We start from the raw sequence: 25906 nt of genomic DNA on the forward strand, positions 1-25906 counted from the left end.
ACAGCTTTGTTTTGGAGGGGAAAAAAAGACGAAAGAAAACAAGCCCCACTCAGACATAGATTGGCTCAGTTGTTCCGATCATAAATCTAAAGCCTTTTTTCACAAAGAAACAGTAAAGGCATAGGTCCTCAGACATGGAACATTGATGGATTAAAAACATTCATTGTTGTCCCGTTTAGACTTGCCAGGCGTTGGGGAAAGTGGTGCAGTACATGCTGGCCGTCAGCTTGATGTTTAACTCGTTCAACTTCTTTCACCTCTGGGTGAAGCCTGGTAACATGAGCCCAGGCATTTGTGGTTTTCCTGTAGTTGACCTTCATTTAGCAGGCTTTGGGTAATAAATAAGCCACATTCAGCTCTTCCATCCCCAGAACCTTGTAGAATTCCTTGTGGACCCAATAGCTGGTGCTTAGTGAAGAAGCACTGGCTGAAAATCTTGCTGCTCCACATTAATTAAACTACCAGATCTTGAGAGCTAATTTTAGCAGCGAATGTCTTGCATGCAACAGCTTCAACAATACCAGTAAGTAGAAGTAAAGGTCAGTGAATGAACCCACATCTCCCAGAAGAATGAGGAAGAATTTAATTGAATATTAGATTTTCCTCCAAGGATTTTTTTTTATAAACTCCCAAGATGTAACGAAAAACTGTGATAAAGGAACAAACATAAATTGCATAAAGCATTGATTTACATAAATACTTAAACAAGGACTTGTTTGATTTCCTGGCAGCTGAGCAGTTGTGACTGTCAAACAGGCTTATTTATAGCATCAAAGCTAGTCCCTGTGTACACCTACTAAACCAGATCTAATAACAAATATCCTATAAATCCTGCACACCTTTAATCTCTGTCTTGCCTCTTTTGTCCTTCCCCTTTTCAGACGTTGTGCTTTACGTGTGGCACCTTCCCTCCTCTCTTTTGACACTGTGTGGAATTGCTCTGTAAAGTGCTATATTCCTTTCTTCCCTTTGCTGTGTCGGTGTTTATCGTGCTCGGTCATACAGTATCTTTCCACTTTGGCTCTTCCTGCCTGTTGTTGATAGATGAAGGTGTAAACAGCATGTTTCTCCCCCACACTGTTATCAGAAAGCCCTTGAATACAGAAATACATCATGCACATTAGTGTTTCATAAAGCAGCCATTAATCTAATAGTAAGCAAGCGCACATTTGCTCCCTTTATCAGAATGATAGAAAAAAGCTTCACACTCCTCCATGCTTGTACTTGCACACACACTAACACATTTGCAAACAAGAAAGAACAATGAATTATTTACAAAGACAGCAAAGTAGTTATTCATCTTCTCACATATTGGTTCATTTTCAGGAGATTTATGTGACACCCGTGGTTGCTATGGCAGCAGCTCATTTAAATACTATAGGTCCTAGAATCACACAGGGAGCAACACTGGTGTGAGCGGCTAATTTGCTGGAAAAATGCAAAAATCTGTTCTACCGCTCCATCCTGATTTTTGCATCCAGTGGCTCAGACATATTAGCCCCTTTTCTGTTCCTCAGTAAACTTCAGAAAGCAGGTAACACTTTGATTCTGTTCTGTCAATTCTAAAGATTCCCCATATTCCCTCCATTTTATCTGTTTTGCTTTGCCCCCAGATGATAATGATCTCTATTGAGTTTGTCTCTTTATTTGATCTCACCTTGGCCAAGAGGGATGAAGCTATTGCCTTGACTTATGGCCACAGACCAGCTCATAGATTCTGTGAAAAGTCACCCTTTTTTCCTTTGTTATCAGAATTTCTAAGTATCTGTAGCAGCTTTGTCATTATATGGAGACATCAGACCTGGCAGCTGTCATTGAGAACTGTGTTTTCATCCATTTAAAACATACATGAAAGGATTTGCAATGAATAACAGATCAGCCTCGCACGTTAGAAGTCCCAATAATATAAGTGAATTTCGGTCTTGCATTTTCAATACTTGCTTTTTGTTATGAAATGCTGTCTGGGTTTTTTCCAATATGTGTCTGGACTTTGCAAAGAAAGCTTTAATAATAACTGGTTTAATCGTCTACATTGGGTGAAATGTCCAAATAAAGACGATAAGGTAGAAGTGGTTGATAAAGGTTAAACAGGTGAACTTGGATCCATATTAAAGTGCCGGGGATGATAACAAAGGTAAACCACTGGGGGGCCATGAGCAAGGCCCCTAATCTTCTAATGACTACCAGGTGCCGAAACATGGCAGCCCACTGTCACCACAGTTTGTCAGGAACAGCAGTGCGTAACTTCGGGGGGTATATTGTGATTGATAGCTTACCCATTAGGTGGCATTTATGTCCTGCTCAGAAAGTTTATAATCCTGCTGCAAAATGTAGTTTATTTGAAGACCCCATATGGTAAATTCATAATAAGTGATTCATAATAACACGGTTTTTTTTTTCCTTTTTTTTGTTGTTGTTATAAAAAATGCTTGCTATCATAATGTAACTGTGAGACCTTCAAGAAATTGGATAGCTTATTGACTTTAATGTCCAGTGAGGACCAGACACAGATCAATAGGTGAGCATAAAGTTGTGTGTCTTTTTTAAAAGAACAAAAATATAACTGGAATAAAGCTATATTAAAAAAAAAAAAAAAATTAAAAAAAGACTACATGTGATGCATGGGGGAGCTAAAAGCTTGCTTAGTTGGAGTGAGTTTTGTAGGGATAGTAGGTAGCATTAATAACTTGAGCTGGCGGCTGTAGCTCAGGGTGAGCAGTCGGCTTGTAACTGGAAAGTTTGATTCCAGGATTCCCCTGACTATGTGCCGAAGTGTCATTGGGCAAGACACTGAACCCTAAGTTGCCCCCCGATGTGCCTATCGTGGTATGAGCGTGCATGCAAGTCGCTTTGGATAAGTGTCTAAATGACTGTAGAATAGAATAGAATTAATAACTTGAAATAGCAAAAAAAAAAAAAAAAAAAAGAAAAAAAAGCCTAGAAAAAGACATATATCAGGCTTCTGTTTCAATGCCAATATTTTTTCTCCTCAAAGGCAAAACTTGAGCTTCAGATGAGAAAAGACTTGATCTGTGTGATAATTCTAAAAAAAAAGCTCTTAGCAATAAATTCGGTTTTGTTGTTTTGATTGGCCTTTGTGCTTTTATATTTATTAATGAATTCATTTTAAATAGTTTGGGTGTCATAACCTGACAACTGATGCCGCCCCATAAAATAATATAGATATTATTATTCTGATTAAACTGGTCCAGGTTGTGTGTGGACTTTTTCCAGCAACAGCAAAAAATGTTTTGGAGTTTAATAGTAAATATTATTATTTAGTATTATTTAAAATCCAGCATCACATCGATGTTGCACATGTACACACTTCATATTATTTAGCAGGTCTCTGGTTGCCCATTTATAATGAACAACAGTTTATTTATAATAACCAACGGCATACATGATGCCAGTCCTAATAAATGACTGACATCATGCATGCTGTTATCCAAGACTTTCAAATTGTGGAGTTTTATATTTAAAATACAATAAATCAAATCTGTCCAAATTTAGGAAAATTAGTTTATTACCAGTGTTCCAGTGTTGACAGTCATTTTCTTATTGTGGTCTTTCTTCCTGCTGTGTTTCTCCAGTGCAGAGGCAGTGACGCTGAATGACTGTCTGCAGCTGTCCTACCTGCCATCCAAGAGGAACCACATGCTGCTGCTTTATCCCAGAGAGATATTAATTCTGGACCTGGAGCTCAGCCAGACGGTGGGGGTGGTGGCTATCGAGCGCTCCGGGGTGCCCTTCATCCAGGTGAGGGACTGCATACGTGATCTCTGGAAGGATTGACAACCTAATTTTTAGAAGGAATTACATTTGTTTTATTGTTGACCTAGTTTTGGATTTAGTTTCAGTTTTTATCTTTTAGGGTCATAATTCCTTCAGATCTCTGCTTGCTTTCTTGTGGTTTTGAACTTCACAGAGACGTTCCTGCTGTGAATTCGGAGGTCATATGCAAAGTCAATTTGCAAAACCTTGGTGCAGATATTCTAATTAGTTCATGTGAGATAAATTACAGGATGGCTGCTTTGCCTCGCTCTCTCATGCTTCTTACGTCACCACCCTTCTCTTCCTTTGACTTGTTGCACACTTTCTACCGTTACTGCAATGCTCGTGTTGGTTTTACCTAAATATGTCTGCCTTTATGGATGATTCCTCCAAGAAGCCAATTCCACCTGCCATGAATGATTAAGTTCTCCACTTTCCTTACTCACTCTCAGATCTCGCCTCATCAACAAGGTGTGACGACTGCACAGTAGGGTCATGTAGTTCTAAACCATCACAAAAATATCTCACCAGCATACAAACTGCATGACTTTTGCTTTTTTTTTTTTCTTTCAATTGTCACAGTTACCCAAAAACATTTTGAGTCCCAGTTCCATCCACTAAAAGTCTTGGTTTCTAATTGGAAATTGATGAATGCTGTGTGGGGATTACAAAGAAGATTTGTCACATCTCAGGGCCATTGATTGAATAGAAACTGTTCCAAAATGTTGCTTTGTTCATTCTGCTTTCTCTAACTGTTTCTCAGCAACCATTTTGCCAGCTTGATTGAGCAAAATAGTTTTCACTGCTTTGATTCTACTGTATGTGAGGTGCAACATGCTTTTCAGATGGTATTTTTTATATTCATGCATGAACATACATATTGTAATGGCCTTACTTTAACTCACTTTTATTCTGTGCAGACATTTTCTGCACATGTGAAATCACATTCCGCTCTTTATATTGTTGCACCGCCATACATCACACTTTCTTTAAGTTGTCAGTGATCATGTTTTAATTAAAGTCTCCACACTCTTAGCAGCATGAAAGTAGAAAATGAGCTTTTGGAGCTGAGAAATAATGTTTTAATGTCACCAAGAACTGAAGCAGAGGAGCATTACTCAGCTGTTTAGGCTCTGTCCAGCCAACACCACCCTGCTCTAAGCATTATAAAGTGCTTGTCACACAGCCAATTTGCATGAGTGATGACACAGCTTAGCCAATGTCCATGCCAGGGTGTTATAGTTTTGCTGTCAGATTTGTTTCTGTTTCATTAGGTACATGTTTCCCAGAGTAAGTGCATCATATGCAACCTAATATAAACTCACCACATAGTGTAAATGCTCAATATATACAACATCAACTTTAGTTGTGATTTGAAAAGACGGCTTTCTTTGGTAATATTGCTATACATTACGTAATGGAGTATATATAATTTGGATATGCTGTCATATAGCATAAAATGTCTGTGGTCTTGGGGTCCTCAGTGGGGATTTTACTTAAGTATGTATAATCCTATAGATCACAAGCATCAAATAGTGGCGTGTGAGGGCTGCTGTTCTGCAGGTTTTTGTTGTTTCTCTGGACCAGCACAACTGACTGAAATTTATGGGAAGTTGACAAGTTGCTGTTAGATGTATTTAATGTCTAGCAGTTGTATTGGATCAGGTAAACAACAAAAACCATTCAGGATAGCAGCTCTCGAGGGCCAGAGTTTGACTCTCCTGTTGTAGATTAAATATCCACACGAGCTGCTTCCAGAAACACGTGAAAGTATTTTCAAATAGAAACATAAAACTCAGCAAAGACAAAAAGAACAAAAACAAAAAAAACACATGAGAATCAGAAACCCTCTTATCCTGAACCTATTAAGTATGGACTATGGCACAGTAGAAAACTATGTCTTCCAGACCAAAGAATATAATAATAGGTTAGTGATTAAAAGTTAGCATCCATGATGGATCTGGTATTCAGTATGTTGCCTGGTTAGCTTACCGATCTGGGAAGGCACCATTAATTCTGAATGATAGTATAACTTTTAGAGAATTAAGTTCTGCCACTTAAGTGTGTTTTTTAAGGGTATATTATAGGGGTGGGAAAATCAAATTGAAAAATCGGAAATCTGGATTTTTTTTTCTTCACAATTTTAAAATAGATTTTTTTTGTTAAAATTTTTTTTTTTTTTTTCCAAATAAATAAAATTAATCCACTATAAAATTTTTGTCATTTTCATTGGTTTTATTGATCTTTTTACTTGTCTTCTTGGGCATTATAGCAGCAGAATGATGATCTGGCTACTGTGTTGTTTTTTCCTAACTGAAATCAAGAAAAATCACAAGCAAAAAGAAGTTTTATAAAAAAAATTTAAAAAATTTTTAATTACAAAAATCATCAATATTGAAGAATTTTGAGAATCGCAATTTAAATCGAATCGGCACCCAAAAAAATCGGAATCGAATCTAATCGGGAAAAAAGCATATCGTCACAGCCCTAGTATATTATGCCTAATACATGTCGAGCTACATTCTACAGGTATTACAACAGAGTGTAAATGAGTCCAGATGTTGAACTGATCTGGCTGTGCTCCATGCATGCAGTAATTCCAGATGTTTGGGGTATTATGAACTAAAATGTGCACAGAAGCTCTGGTCTGAATCAACTCTGTTGAGAGACACTTCAGAAACTTTGCTAATGGGCGGCGGGGTGATATATTACAGCAGTAAATGTGGCCCTGGACTGGCATCAGATCCAAGATTCCACCAAACTAAAAAGTTTCTCATATTTAGTTTTGATGTTGAGTCTGAACAAACCAGCTGGTGGATGTTATGGTCACACACGTTTTCTTTTTCTCTGACTTGTGTGTTTAAGGTGATTCCCTGCGCTCAGCGTGACGCCCTCTATTGTCTCCATGAGAACGGTTGCATCACACTACGAGTGTGTCGCTCCACGGCTGCTCCAGAGGAAGCATCAGGTATGAAAATTATCTCGAGATTTCTATCCTACACTACCTGCTCACACACGGCACATGCTAGATCTTCTGTACTGCCCCACCCCCTCCCCCTCCCCATTATTCCTATGTCATCCCACAGTGATCAGCCAAAACTGCAGCTCTCTCAGGGCTTGTAGCTTTTAGTTGTGCTCCACTGGGCATTTAGCCTCTCGCTGCCTCATCTATCTTTGACTTAGTGTTCTAGACCAATGGGACTCCACCGGGTCCGTCTCCCATTCACTTGTTCAGCTTGCTATCTCCTCCATACACATCTCTCCCTGGACATTGTCTTTATTGCGGCCCTTTTGTGTGTCTTACCTTTTTTTGCTCACTTCCATATATCTTCTCTTTTCATTTCTTTCAGTTCCGATTACCTTCTCTCCTTTGTCCTTTTTGGTCTCACATTCTCTCCAACTCTCCTTTGGTCTTTCAGACCCAGAACAGAGTGTCCAGGAGCTTGTTTATGATCTCCGTTCCCAGTGTGATGCCATCCGAGTCACTAAGACAGTCCGGCCATATCGCATGGTAATCTGTCCTGTAAACGAAAACAAAGCTGCACTGATGGTCAGCGATGGGAGAGTGATGCTGTGGGAGCTCAAAGCCTACACTGGCAGGGCTCCTGCCAATCCAAGGTACACACACACATGAAAAGAACTCTTGTAACGCTGCAGGAAACGATGGTGGTTTGAGGTTTTTGGCTATTTTAAATAGTGACTTAAAATGACTTTGAACCAAGTGGTTTTCCTTTATTTAATCTTCTTAGTTGGAGTTGTGTGTTGTAGCTTTTTTTAACTTGTATAACTTTTATAACTTATTTACTTGGATGTTTCCGACTGGTGGAATTTCTGATTTCAGTTTCTGTTTAAAACCTTGTCAATAACTATAATGTTTTCCTTAAGATGGTTTTGTAATTGACTAAGCTCAGTGAAGTCAGGTTATCGATTGCATCAAGCTCATCACAGCATGCTATTTATAGAACGGGATCTAATCAATACAAGAAGTCTGTAGAAGTGCCATCCTGTGGGAATGATTCTGTAGCTCAGTGGGTAAGCAGGTAAATAATTAAAAGGGAGATCACATTTATTATTTGCAAAATTAGCATCAGTATAAAACTTCCCCATTTACTTGTTTTCAGCCAGAGGAATTTGCAATGCACACAAAATGGTTTTTGAGTGATACTGTCTCTTTCCCATTCTGTTTCAGTTCGGGTCTGTCACCTCTCTATTCCCCTGTGTCATTTTGTGGTGCTCCACTGGGTCCAAACCAGAAGAGGATCCAGGACCTGTCTCTTAATAGTATGATAGGTATGACCGTACACATCACAGTCCCCACCATCCATCACATGTCTACAGGGACAGAGTTTGGCATTTTAAAGGCAGAATGTCAGATCTATCACTTCTTATTAAGGCAGCAACTTCCTCTCTTTCTAGATTTAGGATTGCTACGTGATTTTTTTTAAGGAATAAGTAAATTGGAAGTATGAAGTAGACATAATTTACTGTGTGTGTATGTGTGTGTGTGTGTCCGTGTGCTTGTAAGCATCAGATCTTATGTCTTTCGTAAGGCCTTTGTGAATTATATGAGCCTCAGGGCTCCCCTTCAGTTTTTGCTTTAATCTGGGACTGCAGGTTTCTCCTTTGTGCTACACACAAGCTAGTATTATTCCCCAGTCTCAGCAGCTCTCCACAAAGTGTCTCATGTGCGCTCAGCCTTCTTCTGCTTTTTAGACTCTCCTTTCTCCATCTTATCCTTTTTCCTATGGTGCGTTTCAGTCTTTCAATGTCCTTGTTTTTTCACCTGAACTTTTCTTCTTTTCAATCTTTTCTGTGAAAACACACCTGTGGGTATACAATAGAGGACATTGTTTTTAGGTTTTTATTTCTCCTTTTCGTTTTGTTTACACTTGTCAGTTGTCTGTTATGACAGTCAAACTTGGAGTAAGCTGTGGGCCACAGAGAGATGCTTTCATTCTTTCACACGTACACATGCAGATTGGAGACAGATGCTGCCTGCAGATGTAGCTCTGCTTGACAGTTTCTGTCAAAACTTCTCGTTATTTGCTTGTGTCGCTGACATGCGGGTTGGTAAAAATCAATATGAAACTAGCTCGTTGTTAAACTTGGATGTAGACTGGCTGACACAAGACAGTACATCAGAGTCATCGTTGCTAAAAGCAAGAGGGGAAAAACACAAAAAAATGTTTATGCACTATAATTTGTTCTTTGTTGGTCATGGATGTATTATATCTGTATGATGGTTGTTTTGTATGTACTGGGCATGCAGGAACCCCTTTTGGGTCTTTATTTAATTAAAACTGTAAGCTGCAATCATAATAATTTATAAAGACTTTTGCTAAAATTACAAAATATAAAAAGGTTACTATGGTGCACATTATGAAAGTTAAATGGATCTTTTTTCAACCAATAACCTTTATAGATTCAAGGTTACTTCATTCTCCATGTAACATTCAATTTCCCTGCAGGAAAATTAAGTGATTTCATTCAAAAATGCCAATAACTGAGTTGTTAGGTGGAAGATAAGAGCATTATTAAAACCACTCTTCACTGCGGTTTATGGTTCTGCCTGTCTTTTCTAACACTGAAAGAACTGAAGTTTTAAGTTAAGGTTAAAAACTGGGGTTTACATCCATGGCTTCTTTATATATCAGGAATTAATTAAAAGCAATAACTGCTGACCTCTCATTGCTTAAAGATATTTATTTTCCCCCCAGTGTATCTGGACTCATGGCTTCCTGAAGGTAGAAGTGATGCCATTCTACCGTACTCAGGATGACAATATAGGATGATTCACACCTGCACAGAAAACACTGTGTGTCTCATGCAAAACTGTAACCATGAGCTATTTGGAGACACTGTTCAGTTTTCAGTTGCTGCTGCTGATATGTGTGACAGCCTTGGGTTGTAGTTTGTTACTATCTTGTTTTAATCTTTTCTTTACTTTTTGTGTTTAATTTTTGCAAATATCCATACAGATCATGAATGCACCAAACATTTTGTGTCCAAGGAATCTTTCCCTAAATATAATACTAATGTCCCCACAAAAAGCTAAAACAGTCCAGAATGGAGTGGGGAAAAAAGGTTACAGTAAGCCATTAAAATAAAGTCACATTGCAAGTGTAATTTTCTTAATGCAGACTTTTTTAGATGCTCGGCATAGTCTATCATCTGAATTAGATTAACTTGAGGGATACTAAAGTTAATATAAATGTTGTATTGGACCCAGTTATGTCAACACATGCACAGTATCACAGTACTTGATGAGAGGCTTGAGTCTTTAATGGAAAAACATAATTATAGGTTCAGACATATTGATGTTTTCTGAGCATCGGAATTGACATGAGCTGCAACAGTAATTAATCTAATTCTTAATGCTTTTATCTGTGCCAGTAATAAAGTAACACCATTGTGTGTTGTGTGGCTTTATGTTTAGGTCAGACCTTGATAGCTGGTGAGGCTCCCCCTCTGTCATCCAACCAGCAAGAAGTCCAGTTGAAGTTCCTGCTAACGGGTCTGCTATCTGGTCTGCCTCTGTCACCATTTGCCATCCGCATGTGTCCACCTCTTACCACCAAAAACATTAACCACTACCAACCTCTTCTGGCTGCAGGTAAGAATTAGTCCCAGAATGGCATGCGTCCACACTCATAAAATCACAAATTCTGTGAATGGTAAGGTTTTGCTACTGGCATAGTTGATCGTTGTATCACAAAAAATAATCCTTTCCCATTACTGTAGTTGTTTTTTTGTTTTTTCTTGTCCAGCATTTAAGCAAGCAGAATGATTTTCTGGATGCTGTGTTCTGCTGGGCAAATTTACTTTGTTAAGGGAAGCATCATAGATACGATGCTCCTCTTGATAATCTGGATTCTTATTTTATTTTCCTATTTATTTTGCATAATTGTTTTTATTACAAAGTTTGTACTGCTGGACCGGACCGGAGAGGACAGAAGAGGGACAGAAAGAGAATTGAAAAGAAGGGAAAACAGAAATACACCTCATAGAGAGAAAAAGACAGAGAGAAAGAGAGGAGGAGAAGATCTGGTCTGTAGATTTTAATAGCATTTCATCTTGAAGTAATCTTCAAGTTGCACCTACACTTGCTCAAACACTTGTTTTTTGCTGACCTCGGCATAATTTCTTGGACATTTTCATCTTTGAGTTGGAAAACTAAAAATGCTCTAATCAGTATGTCTAAATATATATATCATAACCATGAAGATGAGTCTTTTTGCACAAAGTAACAGGCCATCAAATGTGACTGTGCGGGCTCAGCAAATGATGCAAAAGGCACAGCTTTAATCTGAAATATCAGCCTCGTTTATTGCACCTCAGAGACAACTGCTTGGCACAAGAGATGGAGGCAGCGATAGTTTGGATTTATTAGTTTGAGATCAGCATCGCAATTTTCCTCTAAAGGTTCGTTCTACTCACCAGAGTAATGATGCAGAAAATTGAGTCTCAATTTCAATGTGAAATTAAAAGCAGGGATGTGTATGCAGTGTTTTTTTTTGTTTTTTTGTTTTTTTGTTTTTGTGTTTGTTGTTTTCTTTCATGTCCATGTCTTCACACATGAACGCTTTTGCAGTACATGAATGTCTCACCGCTGCTCTTCACATAATGCAGTAAACCTTCAGTTTAGTTGTCAAGCTGAAAAATAGGCTACAGTCCGTCACCTGACACAGCCCACGAATATGAATCATACTTGAAAGATGCATTGCCTCTTTCAAACCTGAAGACAAGCTGATTAATGACACCTTTTACACACAGATCTTACAACTGTTTACACTGGGTGTCTTTGCCTCTCTGATCTATGCCTCACATTTATGGCAGGACACAGATGCTACTTTACTGTAGTTCCCAGCACATTATTGCTCGATTACAACATTATTTCTATGGAACCTACAAGGCATAACCACTGCTGTTCATGTGGCGTTAGCAGGCTTGTCTCAGGAGTGTGTGTGTGTGTGTGTGGAAGAAAATGTGTCCCTAAGACATGTCATTTTCTTCTATCAATATGAGAGTGGTGAGGGCGCAGTCGGAGGCCATCACGCTGCAGATGGTGTGGGGTTGACGGCACAGCTGGTTCCCAGAGGTGCTCTGAATCACTACAACACTACAATACTAGAACGCACCGATTTAGTTTTCTGTGCACATGATTTGTGGATTCCCTGTGGTCATCTAGCAGTCAAGCAGTTGAATAGTCATCAGCTGCGTTATTGAAATGTGTCTTTTGTTCCACTTCCATTTATTGTCTCGTGAATACAAAGTTTGAAAGGACTTCAGATGGATGACGGCTTCACTGCTTAAATTGACACAATATCCAGGTTATTTAGAAGTTCTTAATTATATTGGCTACTTGATGTAAATTATAGCCTGCTTTAGCTGGTCAGATCAGAGGTACACGTCATACATATCAAGAATATATCATGGAATCTTTGTCTTAATGGGTGTTCATTCAGTCTAGCTCCAACTTGCCACAGGTAAATGCAGGATCTTGTGTGAGATTATAAGAGGTTCAAACTCTGTGACAGGCAAACAGCATTTGCTGCAGTTGTTTTTTCATAGCTTGAAGTTACAGAGAGTAACAGTAGAACTCACTGTTTCTTTCTGACTCTTTGCATGTTTATAAGATTGTGGTGTCCTTTCCTTTTCTCAAAATCTGGTGTTAACAGCCCTCTTTAAACGTCATTATATGTTACTTGGAAAGTGCCAAAGTTGTTTGGATGAGCGGTTTACATATTTAGTAATTGTACTCTGATATTATTTTGTTGTTCATAGACCTGCTGGAAGGACGCCTCATTCTGCTGTGATTGTGCTGTTTTTGTATAATTTTAGCAATACAAACACTTATCTGCTATTAAATAGTACCTGTACATGCAATGTGATTGGATTTTGTTTAGTTACTAATCATATGTGAGGTATAGCTAAAAATAGGCTGGAGCCCGATGGAGTAGTGTTGTTCATATTTAAATGGTTCCCTGCTGGAGCACATGTCTCACTCCTTCAGTATGAAAAAAAACTTTTAAAGAAATCTTTGCATTGCTAAATAAGTGTGGAGTGATGAGTTTTAACAGAAGATAAATGGGAAGAAATCCTGCAAATGGCTCCGGCATTACTCAGGCGCTGTACTGTTTTTACTCTGAATAAAGATAAGCTTTTTTTTTTATTTATTTTTTTTATTTATATATATAGATTCTGCCCCGTATTAACCCAAATCATTATTCCAAACCAATTAGTCAGACTGTTGTTAATGCATCTCAAAGTCTTTGCAGTAGAATCTCTGGAAAGACACAGTCTTGTGCAGACAGTGTTGTTTTTTTTCAATCAAAGGCACAACAGCGTTCCCTGTGAAGAATCAACATCTCATCTGGAGTATATATTATAATGTTCCAGCGAGTTTTCAGTCTTGCTGCCTCCAGACAAGATTATTTATGGGTGTAGCATTCCTGCAAGCATGACCTTATCTGATTGCTGATGTCAGTTCAATAAAAATAACAAAAACAGAAAGCCGACTGCCAGCTTAATAAATGAACACACAGTTTATGTTACAGCAGATCCTTTAGTTGGGTTTGTGCTTAGAAATATTTATTTTTATGTGTTGTTGTTTTTTTTCTTTACCAGAAATAGGTCCATGGTTACTCTGCGTAACAGTGATGTTTTGTTTTGCAAAAGAACTTTTCTTTAAAACACCTAGTTTAACCCTTGCTTATTGCTGTTCCTCAGACAAAATGGTAAAATACTGTAAAGTGTGTTTGGGTTTGTGTGAGTTGTACACCATAATACTATGCACATACACACAGTGCTTTGAGCCGCACCTGTTGGACTTGTGTTCTGCAGCAATGTTTTGTCAAACAAACACTTTTCTGTGTTGCTGTGGAAATTTTCACTTCCTCAGTAATGATGCTAAAGTTTGATGCTGTGGCAGATGTTTGTTTTTTGTTTTGTTTTTTCACACGTGTTGACATGTGTCACTTCAACCCGATTTCATGCCACTGATTATAGTCCCTCCTGGGTTTATTCCTAATATGCATCTGATTTAATGGAGATTACATGCAGATGCAGATATTAAAGCCCAGACAGAAAAATGTCAAAGGAACAGGTTGGTTTTTTTTCTTACCCAAATCTAGTAACTGCAGATATTGTGAGTTATGGGCCTTGCGCTGATGGTGTGAAACCACTGGTGGTTGAAATTATCCCCAGTTTTATTACATCTGGACAAAAGATTCAGACTTGCATCCCTGTTTAGTCAATTCCTGTCTCTCACTCAAGCCTACAGTATGTGAGACTATCTTGCTTGAAGCCTCCAAGGCAAGGTTAGAAAATCTGTGCTGCGCTGCTAGCCAACTTTCCAGAATCACTGCTGCCTGGGTTTCTGTTTAAGAAGCTGGAAGCTGTGGGAAACCTGACAGCTCATGTGACATGTGCACTAACAGAGTAAGACTGACACCGTTCCTGATTATCTGAAGTGTACGCGCTTCATTGCTTAATCTGCGCTAGTCTGACAGCATGTTTTGCTGCATGTATCAGAAACTAAAATAGTATTGAGGGCAGAATAAATTCTCAACACCAACCATGAATATATCTAAATGTAGGAAATGAATGCCGACATACGCATGGTGTGCAGGTATAAGCAAGCTGAGGCTTATACCTTTTAAAAAAAAAAAAAAAAAAAAAAAAAAGTAATTAATATAAAAATAGATTTTTTTTTTTACCTCCAGTCGTCTGTTTAGGAGAAAATTTGTTATATTTGCAGTCGATGATTAAAATGTATTCAAACCCTTTGTAATATACATGATTTTTTTCCTCTCCATATTTATATACTTGTTTATTTTGTTAGGTTTAACCAAGGACAGTCTAAATTAGTCAGTTAGAGTAAATGTTGAACGTTTTGGTTCATGTTTTGGATTTAAAATTCATTTCAAAGCACCTCATGATGCAGTAATATGATTTTATCATCTGGAGAAGGACTTCTGGTACCCTGAAGGAGGTTGTCTGGTGAAGTCTGAAAATATTTCCAAAGACAGTATTTGGATGGTTTAACATTAATCAGGCTCATGACTTGCATACTTTAAATAATAAAATAAGAACAATTTTGAAATATTAAATCACAGCTTTAATCAGACTAGATTGTTATAAGTTTTACCAAAACTATACATGTGATATTTTGAGACATTGTTCCATTTTAAAAAACAAACAAACAAACAAAAAAAAATCATTGTTTAATTTTTTTTATGCCAGAAGTATGTATCAGTATGAACGTCCTCTTCTGTAGGGATGTTTTTTGTAGCCTAGGCTGTCTTGTTTGTTGTGCGAGTTCTATTTTTTGTCTGGTCTGCAGCTGGAGGAATTCAATTTAATCATGTTGTCATAATGACTCGACCAGTTTAAGAAATCCCTCTTTAGTTGCCTTAAGCGCATGATGTTTGCTTAAATCTGTGCACACAGAATACTAGTGCTCCTGCATGACTGCACTGATGCAGCTGAGTCTGATGAGCTTCAGGGATGATATAACGATATGATGGTATTATGCAAAACCATCACAGTTACAGGACGACTCTCCATCATCTACATTGTTGACTATTTACTTCTGATTCTTTTCATGTCCTCCACCAAGGAGGTTTTTGCCAGCGTTTATCTGTTTGTCTGTTTTTTTTAGCAACTTTTTGCAGAAATACTACTGGATGGATTTGCATGATTTTTTTTTTTTTTCTGAGGATGGGTGTGGGTCTATCTTACGACACGTTCACATCAGCCTTTCTGATTCGAATGTGAGTCTGTTTGGAAAATCCACTTTGTTTGAGTAGCTGGGAATGCGCCAATCAAATTCTGATTCGGATCAAAGAAGCGGACTCTGTCCTCCTACAAACTCAGGTCTCGGTCCATTTCCAGCTGTTGTTCATGCTGCGGCCATTGTTTCAGAGTATTTCTGCAGTATTCTTGCGTAAGAAAAAATAAAAAAAAAAGTTTCGTCTCCATGTTTAACTTACAAATGGAAGAAACAGAGTTTTCTTCTTCACACTGGTCTTGTCCTCTCTTTTGCTAAATACTAGTGCAGCGCCACCTTTGGTGAGAATGGAGACATATTGTAAAAGTTTGGCTCGTTTGACCAAAGTGCAGCATGAACGCAATCTCAGTCCGCATTGATACACCCCCCTAAAACTGAGCTGAGTCCCCAATCGGACCAAGTCTAGCAGACTATCCTGATGTAAATGCACTCTTACATTCCATTAAATGTTAGGAGTGATCTGGATCACCATCTGGATCCAGGAATGTTCCTTTTTATAATGATTCATAACAGTATTTTTAATGTGTGAATATAACTAAGTACATGGTCGGACTGCTCTGCCAAAAAATGCAGAAGTTCCCAACAGGTTTTTACAAGGCATCATAGATAGATAGATCTGGATCCCGGCAAAATTCTGGATACCATCCAGAACTAGAAAAAATTATCAGAGGGATCTTTTGAATTTTTATCACTGCAAGAGAACGAATTAAGATGTAAACATGCAACAAACACCACAATATAGCCAAGATGCTGTGGATTCATTATCAATGAGTTCAGCAATCTGATAATGTATCCATATCAAATGAATGAAGGACTAGAATATGGGATGGAAATCACCATATGGGTGGAAATAAGCTGCGTGGTGGAGCTCTGTGCTCTCTGAGTGCTTGTCTTGTTGCTACATTGTGGCCATAAGAGAGATAATAACTAAAAATAAGTTGAGGTAATGCAAATTGTGACTTTAATGGCAATTCTGTTAATTATTTTTATGTATGTATTCATGTATTAATCTACGTGCATATGTATGGAGCTGACTTGGGAGTTTGATGTGGAGTTCACTGGGGATCAAAAATCTGACCTTCAAGTTCTAAGATGAAAACAGCACCAGCTGAGTCAGGGCCACCCCTGCCTCCTTTGAAGCTTAATGCTTTAAAGGCAAAAGCAAGAGAGCGAAGAAATGAAAAACAAGCACCAACTCTTGTTAATAATAACTCAGTTATAACATTTGTAATTTAGAAAATTTTCTGCAAAAGAAACAAAGAAAACAGATGAACTTTTCATGAAAAATTCTCAGTTTCTGATCATGTAAAACATTATTTTCCAAATTTAATCTGGTTGTATTTGTGAATATGTGCAGTGTATGTGCTGTTTTCAGCAACAAATCAAGCAGTTGAGTGTTTTCAGACTGCGAGCTGAATGACACAGGGCTTAGTGTGCTGCCTCTACACGTTCTGAACTCTGCAGTGACAGCAAACACACCACAGTGTCACACTGACGCCTTGCCTCTCTGATCCCGCTGAAGGCTAGATGCTGCTCGGATAAGTAACTGTGTGACTTGCACTCTCATCTTTTGGTGTAACACTTATTTGTTTGTACTGCTCTCTTCCTGCCTCTTCTTTTCAGGCACCAGTAATGGGTCCATACTGGTCTACAACCTGACCAGTGGTCTTCTGCACAAAGAACTCAGTGTTCACTCCTGTGAAGTTCGGTAAGACTTTTCCCTCTTCTCCAGATAATTGTGCAACTAGATTACTTTTCCCCTGTATTAAGACGCACACACACACACACACTCACACACACACACACACACACACACACACACACACACACACACACAAGTTATTGGGCTCATTGTGCTCTTTGGATGATGTACTTGGTAGTCAACACGTCAGATAAATCCCAGCAGCCAGTCAGCTTGTGGTGAATTGATTTTCTGTTGATTGTTTTCAGCCTCATTAGACTTTGTGGAGGCAATATGCGATTTCATAGTAAGTGTAATGTGTTTGCTACCATGTGTTAAGGAGAAATAATTGCCCATTTTGTTTTATGTGGATTTCATGAGAACTCCTTGAGCTAAAATTTTCTGTTAAAAAGGAAATGAGGACCACGAGAGCAAAAGCAGTGAATCCAAGAATGTTAGATGTGATTGGAAATAATACAGAATATTAAAATTGTCATGGTGGATAAGAGAGAAGGTGCACCAGCGTCATCAATGCATATAAATGTGGGAGAAATTTACAGCGGTTCATCAGTGGCTGTCCTCTTTTTAATCTTCATCTTATTCAGAATATTCACACACACACACACACACACACACACACACACACACACACACACACACACACACACACACACACACACACGAGTTGTGTACTCGGCTGCAGCAGCAGCTTTGTGATCAGCACAAAAAGGAAATTAAGCAGCAGACTTTTATCTTCCGTTTCCATCTCGGTGCGTAGAGAAAATAAACAGATCTCAGAGAACAGGACTTTTTGCAGAAACCTATCCAGGTGATGTGCTTCTGGCTCACCGCGGTTTGGATAGAAAGGACCATTTGGGCTTTATGTGGCTGCATTTTCAACATATCAGCTATGAACAGCATAATGAAGAACAGGTGAGGTGGTAGCCACATCTGGCAATTTATGTAGAAAATGTTGCTGGCCACAGATGCAGCACGAGATTTTCAATGCAGCTGTACCGACCTTGATGAAACTCCCATGTGTGACTTTCCTACTCCAGATTGTGATTTTTTGTTTTCTGATGAATTCCAGTAGTGTGGCAAGCCAGACTCTCTCCTTGTACCAGCGTAGAGTCTGGGGACTCACTCGTATCAACGGGTTTCTACAGCTGGACAAACAAAGTGTGCCGTGAGAGATTATCAGGTGTGCCCTGAAAAATTACCCAATTTCACCTAGTTGGTCTAAAAAGTAGCTCTGTGTTCATCCAAACAGGCCCCAGTGAAAGATAATAAAATTCCTTCTTCTTGTATTTATCTGATTTCTATTCAAGAGGCTTTGACGAGATGGACTTTATATTAATAATATGGACTTCTAAAATAAAAAACATTTTTGCTTGTGATGTGCCTTGGGATTTGTCAGTGAAAAAAAAAAAGTGTGCCTTGGCTCAAAAACGGTTGAAAAACACTGCCACAGAAGGTACCCCGTGAGGGAATTTAAGAAGTTCAGCCTCTGTGTGTTTTTTCTTTTTTTTTTTTTTTTTAAATAAAAAAGCCCAGATTCTCTACTAATAATAGTATTTAGATAATAAACGATATCCTGAAGGCCACATTACCAATGACAAATGATTATTTAACTATTGGTTATGTTGTTTTGGCCAGGTTCAAGTGGCCAAAAGCAAAGGGAGACACCACTCCGAATAACAGTCAATAGTCCTATCCGTTAGCCTGCTTTTCAGTAGAGTCAAATAAAGCTCGAAAGCTTTTGAGGCATTGTGCCTTAAAAGATTGTGACAGGGTGGTTTGATTAAAAGTGTGTTATTAAACTTCGAACTAACATTAAAATTTATTAGTCATATTATGCAAAACACGAACTGAAGATGTCACATTACAGATTCAAGATCACTGAACTGCACTGTTAAGAAAATGAACAATACTTTGATGTTTGTTATTAGAACAGAAGTTTACAAGTATCCACTTTATTAAATCTGAATATTAAAACAGCCAATCAAAATTAACACAATGCCTATAGTCACATAACTGGACGAAATAAATATATGAGAAACAAAATCACTTGCATACATCATTGCAATAGCGTCCCAAGGTCCATCTTTGTTTGCAATGTATGACCTGTGCTGAAAAGTGAAATAGCTACAGTGCTGCAGTGCTTTCTGAATGCCCCACAATGCAACTGCTGAACACAAACAAAATGCAAGCTGTGCTTCATTAGCTAGTATTCTCTAATGAGCAGAAAACTTTTTCACCAGGATTAATTAAACACAAGATTGAATCAATTAATGCTGTTAAGAGACAGATTGGAGGCAAACACCATCCATTCAAGCAGAGTTGGTTTCTTTTTTAATGAGGGAAGTTGGTATCCACGGATCCAAAACTCCAACTTTAATGAGTTGAGGAACACATGGCAGGCATTACTAAAAATGGTCTTACATACAGTGTGTATAAATAGTAAAACACATCCCTGTTAAAATGCCAAAATTTTGTGATGGAAAGAATGAGACCACAAAAAATAATTTCTAAGCTTTTCACACCTTATTGTGTGAACAAAAATCTGTGCAATTCACTTAAAAACGCAAAGAAATCTGTAAGAGAAACAAGAAATACAACAGCCTGCTTGCATCAGTCTTTTCATCTTTAAGTAATACTTTCTTCAAGCAGATTTTTATTTATTCACAGCATTCAGACTTCTCGGTTGGAGTCTTTTAGAATGGCCCATCCTGACTTGGGAAAACTGACCTACTCCTCCTTTGATACAAACAAAAAGTCAAATTGCTTTTCAGGATTTTCTGTTTGATTTAGGTCTGCTTCTGGCTTCACTGTTACCTGCTGGTGAAGCCTTTGTTTTGTATATGGATGTATGTTTGTGGTCATTGCCGTGTGGTAAAGTGGAACATCTTCAAAACTGTGCAAACCTCCTACTTTCACTTGTAGGCTGAATTTCTACAGTGAAAATGAAAATATAACCATCAACTGTCCGTTCACAGTCCTCTAAATAACACCATTGAACAACTGGCTTAAATACTTTTTTTCCCAATGATCTTATGGTTTTACTGGGAAACAAACAACCCAAAATTCCACTGGCAACACTACAGAAGCAGAAATCATTAAACAGAGTAGAATCAACCAGTTTCCATCTGCAGAACAAATCAACTTCAGTACAAAGTAAAATGATTAAAAAAAAGATAAGCACATCAACTCATGGATCGAACTTGAACAGTTCAGTGTAAAAAATACTCCTTTTATCTTTTTGCAAATTTGTAGCCAGGGTAGAATGTTTGTTTTTGTTTTCAAACCCTTCAGGTGAAGTGTAGAAATACTCTTTTTTTTTTTTTTTTTTTTTTTTTTTTTTTTTTTTCCCCTCAGCCATCCTTCTTCGTATAATATTTTCCTCATCCTGCATAAAAAGGTGCGCTGCTCTGTGGCTGTTGCCTCACTCTGCCTGGTCCTGTTTATGTCATATGTTTGTTGTTTTGTCTATACTTGGTCAGGTTGTACTGGAATTAATCTTGTTGTGCTGGGATGCTGTCTCAATGGCAATAAATCTCATTCTGATTGCAATATACAACTAGTACTTGCCAGAAATTTACTGCAGCTCCTTATGTTCCTTGTTTGTTTGTCTATTTGTCAGCATATGAAAGTACAGCACATCTGCCCTCTGTCCAATTACAGCCCTTTCCAGCCCCTGGATCTAAAAAAGTGGAATTAACTAAAACATGTTTTCCATGTAAACTTCAATTTGGAATTGCTATTTCCATGTAAACTCTGAGAATTCAGAATTATTAAATTTGAAATAATTAATTCAGAATTAAGAAATGTAACATAACCATAGCCAATGTGGATCCCTTTGACACCTTTGAACAGTGGCTTAAGCTGTCGCAGGCAACCGACTAAATTTCAGGAAAAGAGTCAGCCGAACTTCATTTGGGGTGAATTAGAGCCACTTTAATTGATACCAGATGTGTCCCTAAGACCATTAAATGCTCTGCGAATAAATCAAAAGGTGCTTCAACCAAGTTCAGCCTGCTTCTTGTGTGTCTTTTTATTATTTATATTTTTCGCCACTAAATGTTTTGTGTTTTCGACTTGAATTGTACAGGGTATGTGACACATTAAAGGTGGGGGGGGGGGGGGGGGGGGGGGGTGGAATTGTATCCTTATTTTTTAACATCACATAAATCTGTATTTGTATGTTGGATTTATGTGATTAATGCTAGTTTGGTATTTGTTACCGGTGTCTGAATTTGTTCTACAGCTTAAGTTTCACATCTATCACATCACTATTATATGTACTTTATGCGCTATTATGTACTATTCTTAAACTCTCCGTTCACTGTTATAATTAGTGTTTAAGGGATCTTATACTTTGCATCATAGTGCACTCTGTGTTCAATGTTTTTGTTTACTGTAATATGTTACTTATGTAAAATGCAGCACAAAAGGCAGAAAAAAAAGAAAAAGAATTTCGAAAGACTCTCAAGTAGCCGTACACATTTAATTGTCAGATTAGAGCTCGCACTTTAAAGCACCTTTAGGATATTTTTGTCTATCTGCTTTTTAAAAGTAACATACAAGGCTGATGTTTTTTTTTAGAGGTATCAAGAGTAAAAATCCTTCATAATAATGAGACAGACTGCCCTTCCCCTGTCCAGCCATGCCAAAGGAATCTGGGCTTCTTTGCATCTCATTTGCATTTAGTGGGAAATAGACTAATTAATCATGTGGCTGTTTACTGTCCCATTATGGTGGAGGTTGTGTGCTCCCTTAGCCCGGCTTCTCAGAAATATTCATATCTCACACTTACTAGCTTGGTCTGTGGTGCTGTCTCGACCTTCCCCTAATGAACTGTGAAAAAGTTTAAAGGGTTTGACTTGCCATAATTCTTGCTAAGATGTTGGCGCAGATTATACAACAGCTATGGTTGCAGCAAAACTATTTTTTTAATTGAAATCTCTTCATTTGTTTGTGGGGGTTTCTTCCACAGGGGGATTGAGTGGATAAGTCTCACCAGTTTCCTGTCTTTTGCCACCTCTGCTCCCAACAACATGGGTCTGGTGCGCAATGAACTGCAGCATGTCGACCTGCCTACTGGTGAGAGCCACACACACGGATACACACATGTAATTTTCTCCCAACTTTGTGATGACACTCCCAACGCCTCACCTTAATCATAACTATGACAGCTAATTCCAAACAAAAACCCCTGACATAACTGATCATAATGTTATTCTTGTCCTGATATTGAACATCAAAAATCCTTGTGGGACCACAACTCTGTCCCCACATGTGTAGCAGTTCAGTAATAGGGTTAGGTCATTATTGGTCTTCGTCTATGTTACTCAAAGAGAATCTTGTTGGTCCTGTACTGGGAACTCTTACACAAATTCCAGTAGCAACCAAGCAGTCTTGGCTTAACACTAAAAAGAGGCCTAATTCTGAAAATCAGACTCTGTCATGAGGATCTGTATGATTATAGAAGTGCTGCACCAGCTTAGATCAAACTGTGTCTCCACTCTCTCATGGAGATTTAAAGGGGTGCTATTATGGTACTTTGAGTTTTCTGAGCTCTCTACAGTGTTACAGTGTTGAATCCTCATCAGACATGTGAACGGCACTGTTTTTATCACCTAAACTCATGTTTGAGTTTGAGTTTGAGTTCCAGCACGCTCTCCGTTCGGTTTCCATGGCGACGAAAAACGCGTCGTTTTAGAGAGTTTTTTCTACTTGGAAATCCTTGTGACGTCCCGGGGAATAAGGCTCGGTGATTGGTTACCTTCTACTGGTTAACAAGGGCATGTACAAATACATCAGGCGGGTGGAAAATGTCAGATAAAGTTATTTCCAACGATGGCTGGTGAGTTTACCAAAGAGAGACATCCTGCTGCATTCGTTGCTGTGGGTTGCTGTTTTCCACTTCGTTTTCAGGGTCTGATTCAGGTTCCAACATGTAGGGCTGTATGCTATTAGTTGACATTGTATTTTGTTCTTTTATTGAGTTCATATGAGCCTAATCCTTCTGTTTATGAGATGTTACAATGACGGCGAAAGCACTTGCGGTGCACGCTCCCAATGTAGTGCAGTGGCGGGAGGCGGGGCTTAATGCGGAACAGTCTCAATCCACTGGTTTTACCCACAGGCTGATCTGACAGCCTACGGAGAGGGTCGGTTTGAAGTAAATAAAGCAATTTGTGACAATAACTTGATCAATCCCAGCCCTTCTGGTCTCAGAAATAAAAATAAATTAGCCTGAAATGCTCATAATAGTTCCACTTTAAATATATGGTTGCTTTCTCTTCTAAAAACGGCGGGATTTCAGAGTAACCTGAGGGTTAAGTAATGAGTTTTCAGATAATTATACTTAAAGGTTTCTACATTTTTTACAGTGTTTCATATCAACTATAATTGCTCTTGCATCTTTAAAAAATGTCCCTTATTTTACAGGATTTTTGGCTGAATATTTTTAACAGTGCAATAAAATGTCTTGGCTTCAATCGCATGATGAGTGCTGTATCTATAGTGCATCTCATGCACTAGTCATAAAAATGAACAATCCATAGTTTAAACAATAGTTACAATGCCTCACACTTTAACAGTGTGTTGGCTTTAGCTTTTAACTGTAGTGACTGTTTTGTTGTGTCGCAGCTGTCTATTGGACATGTTAGGTCAAATATCAGCCCAGTGAATACTTTTAGTCACTGGGCTGATCTGCTGTAAAGGATTTTTTTTTTAAAATGTCATCTAATCTAATTTAAAGACATTTTTATTCTTCCTTATTTGTTCAAATATGTCAAAATGACTAAGATCCCTTAAGTTGGTAGCAGCTGCTGGTGGAAACTTGCAAGTCGTGCAGATCGCACCGCTTCAGCTCACATCTCTTAATGCGCACGCACGCGCGCACGCACGCACGCACACACACACACACACACACACACACACACACACACACGCACGCATGTGCCAGTGTAGTTTGGGTTACAACAATTTGGGAAATTTTCTTTGTTTTTCTGTTTAACAGGAAAGATCAATATTGATTCGATCTGTGTCTGTTCAGCGTGGAGGTGAAATAGCTTTGGGATGTGTTTGGTGTTGCAGAGAACTGGGAGGATGAGAGCAGCAGGATTTAGCAGCTCCTGTTAAAACTCAGATAAACCTTTAGCCACTCAAAGCATCTCATATTTAAAAGACTAAGCCACTTATTCTGTCAATAAACATACATATAGTCTACCTATAAACTTCTACCCAATGCATGCTGACTGAAAGGCTAATGTGTTTTTTTTTCCATTATAGGGTATCTTGATATCATAAAAATGCAACATGTTTCAAGGAAAATTATACCATTTAGGTTTTAAGTTGAGCTATTTTGGCAATTCTGAACCAGAGTGAAAAAGATTTGCACAAATTTACACTATTTTCTTTCTGTTTCTTGGGGGAAAAAAAGTGATTCTTCTGTTTATATCACTGATTCTGGGAAAGTGAACATAATTTTGCATAATCAAGTTTCCACAATGAACAGCACAAAGGTCCTGAAATGTTTTATTCTTGAGCCACAACACTAATCTACTAAGGAAGGCACCTCATGTCCCTTACAGCTATATTAGCTTTTAATAAGATTCAAGGCTGCTGGATGCAAAATCTGCTTCCTAACTTCATCACAGAGCAGTGATTATTCTTGCTTTAACTGAAATTACAACTGTGCCTCTGCCTCCGAAAAGCTCAACCTCTCTCTAATAAACATCCATGGCTTTTGAAAATTATGAAGTTGTAGACTTTAGAGAAGAAATTTTAGCCTGTTTATTGCTGTTCAGTACTTTGACTAACAAACTGTTTTTTATGGCTGCACCTTCGAGATGTGACTTACAGCCTGAAGGATGTTTATCTGAAGAGGAGATGCCTTAATTGATGCTCTGTAATCAGGACATGTGACCACTCCCACTGCGTTAAAGTGAGGAAACAAGAGGGGAAAATTATGAACAGTACTTCATTAGCCTCAAGTGCACCACAGGTATCCACAGCTTTCCTTCCACCCTGCGCTGAACTATTCTGCCCCCTCCAGTGTGTTCCAGCTACCTTCATCATCACAACTTTGTAGGTCACTCCCAATCTAAACCACCACAGGCAGCTCGAAGATTTGTACATTTTATACAGGTCACTTTCCCAACTGTCCTTTGCTAAATCAGATCAGCACTTCCTTGGGCTAATGTGATAGCAGACACCTGAAGGGCATTCTTGTTTTCTTGAAAGGGCTGCTTCCATACTTTGCATAATTTTCACTCGCACGGGTGGAAAGTTGCCAGTGAAAAGAAGGTATTGCAGCAGGTGGTGAGAGGTTGTTGCAGTTTCTCTGCTTTTTATTTATTTATTTTTTTTACTCCTGGCTCTGGCAGACAATATATAAAATAAAAAAAACCAAAAAAACAAAAAAAAAACCCAGAAGCTGACACTTAAAGAATTGAGATGAATGTGTGATTTTACAGCCGTGAGGAAACAACGTTTTCTCTCTTCCATCAGCACCTCTTCTCTTTCACACTCTTGGTCTCCCTCTCTCTGTTTGATGCGTTTTTTTTAGGCAGATGCTTTGCATTCAGAGGTGAGCGAGGAAATGACGAGCCACCCATTGAGATGATTAAAGTCTCTCACCTCAAGTAAGTTGC

General features: G+C 38.4%; 1 protein-coding gene across 1 annotated transcript in view; it reads left to right on the plus strand.

Annotated features, from left to right (window-relative positions):
- Positions 1-25906, plus strand: part of wdr11 (WD repeat domain 11) — a gene marked incomplete at its 5' end in the record, with an annotated part of 62064 nt that overhangs the window by 10922 nt on the left and 25236 nt on the right. The window contains 8 exons of the mRNA XM_079248742.1: positions 3594-3759; positions 6640-6742; positions 7194-7392; positions 7964-8064; positions 10211-10387; positions 17189-17273; positions 22240-22346; positions 25822-25897. Coding sequence (XP_079104868.1) covers positions 3594-3759; positions 6640-6742; positions 7194-7392; positions 7964-8064; positions 10211-10387; positions 17189-17273; positions 22240-22346; positions 25822-25897 — 1014 coding nt within the window. The remainder of the gene's footprint in view (positions 1-3593; positions 3760-6639; positions 6743-7193; positions 7393-7963; positions 8065-10210; positions 10388-17188; positions 17274-22239; positions 22347-25821; positions 25898-25906) is intronic.

Source organism: Telmatherina bonti (genome assembly GCF_933228915.1).
Source record: "Telmatherina bonti genome assembly, chromosome: 11".
Taxonomy (NCBI): domain Eukaryota; kingdom Metazoa; phylum Chordata; class Actinopteri; order Atheriniformes; family Telmatherinidae; genus Telmatherina; species Telmatherina bonti.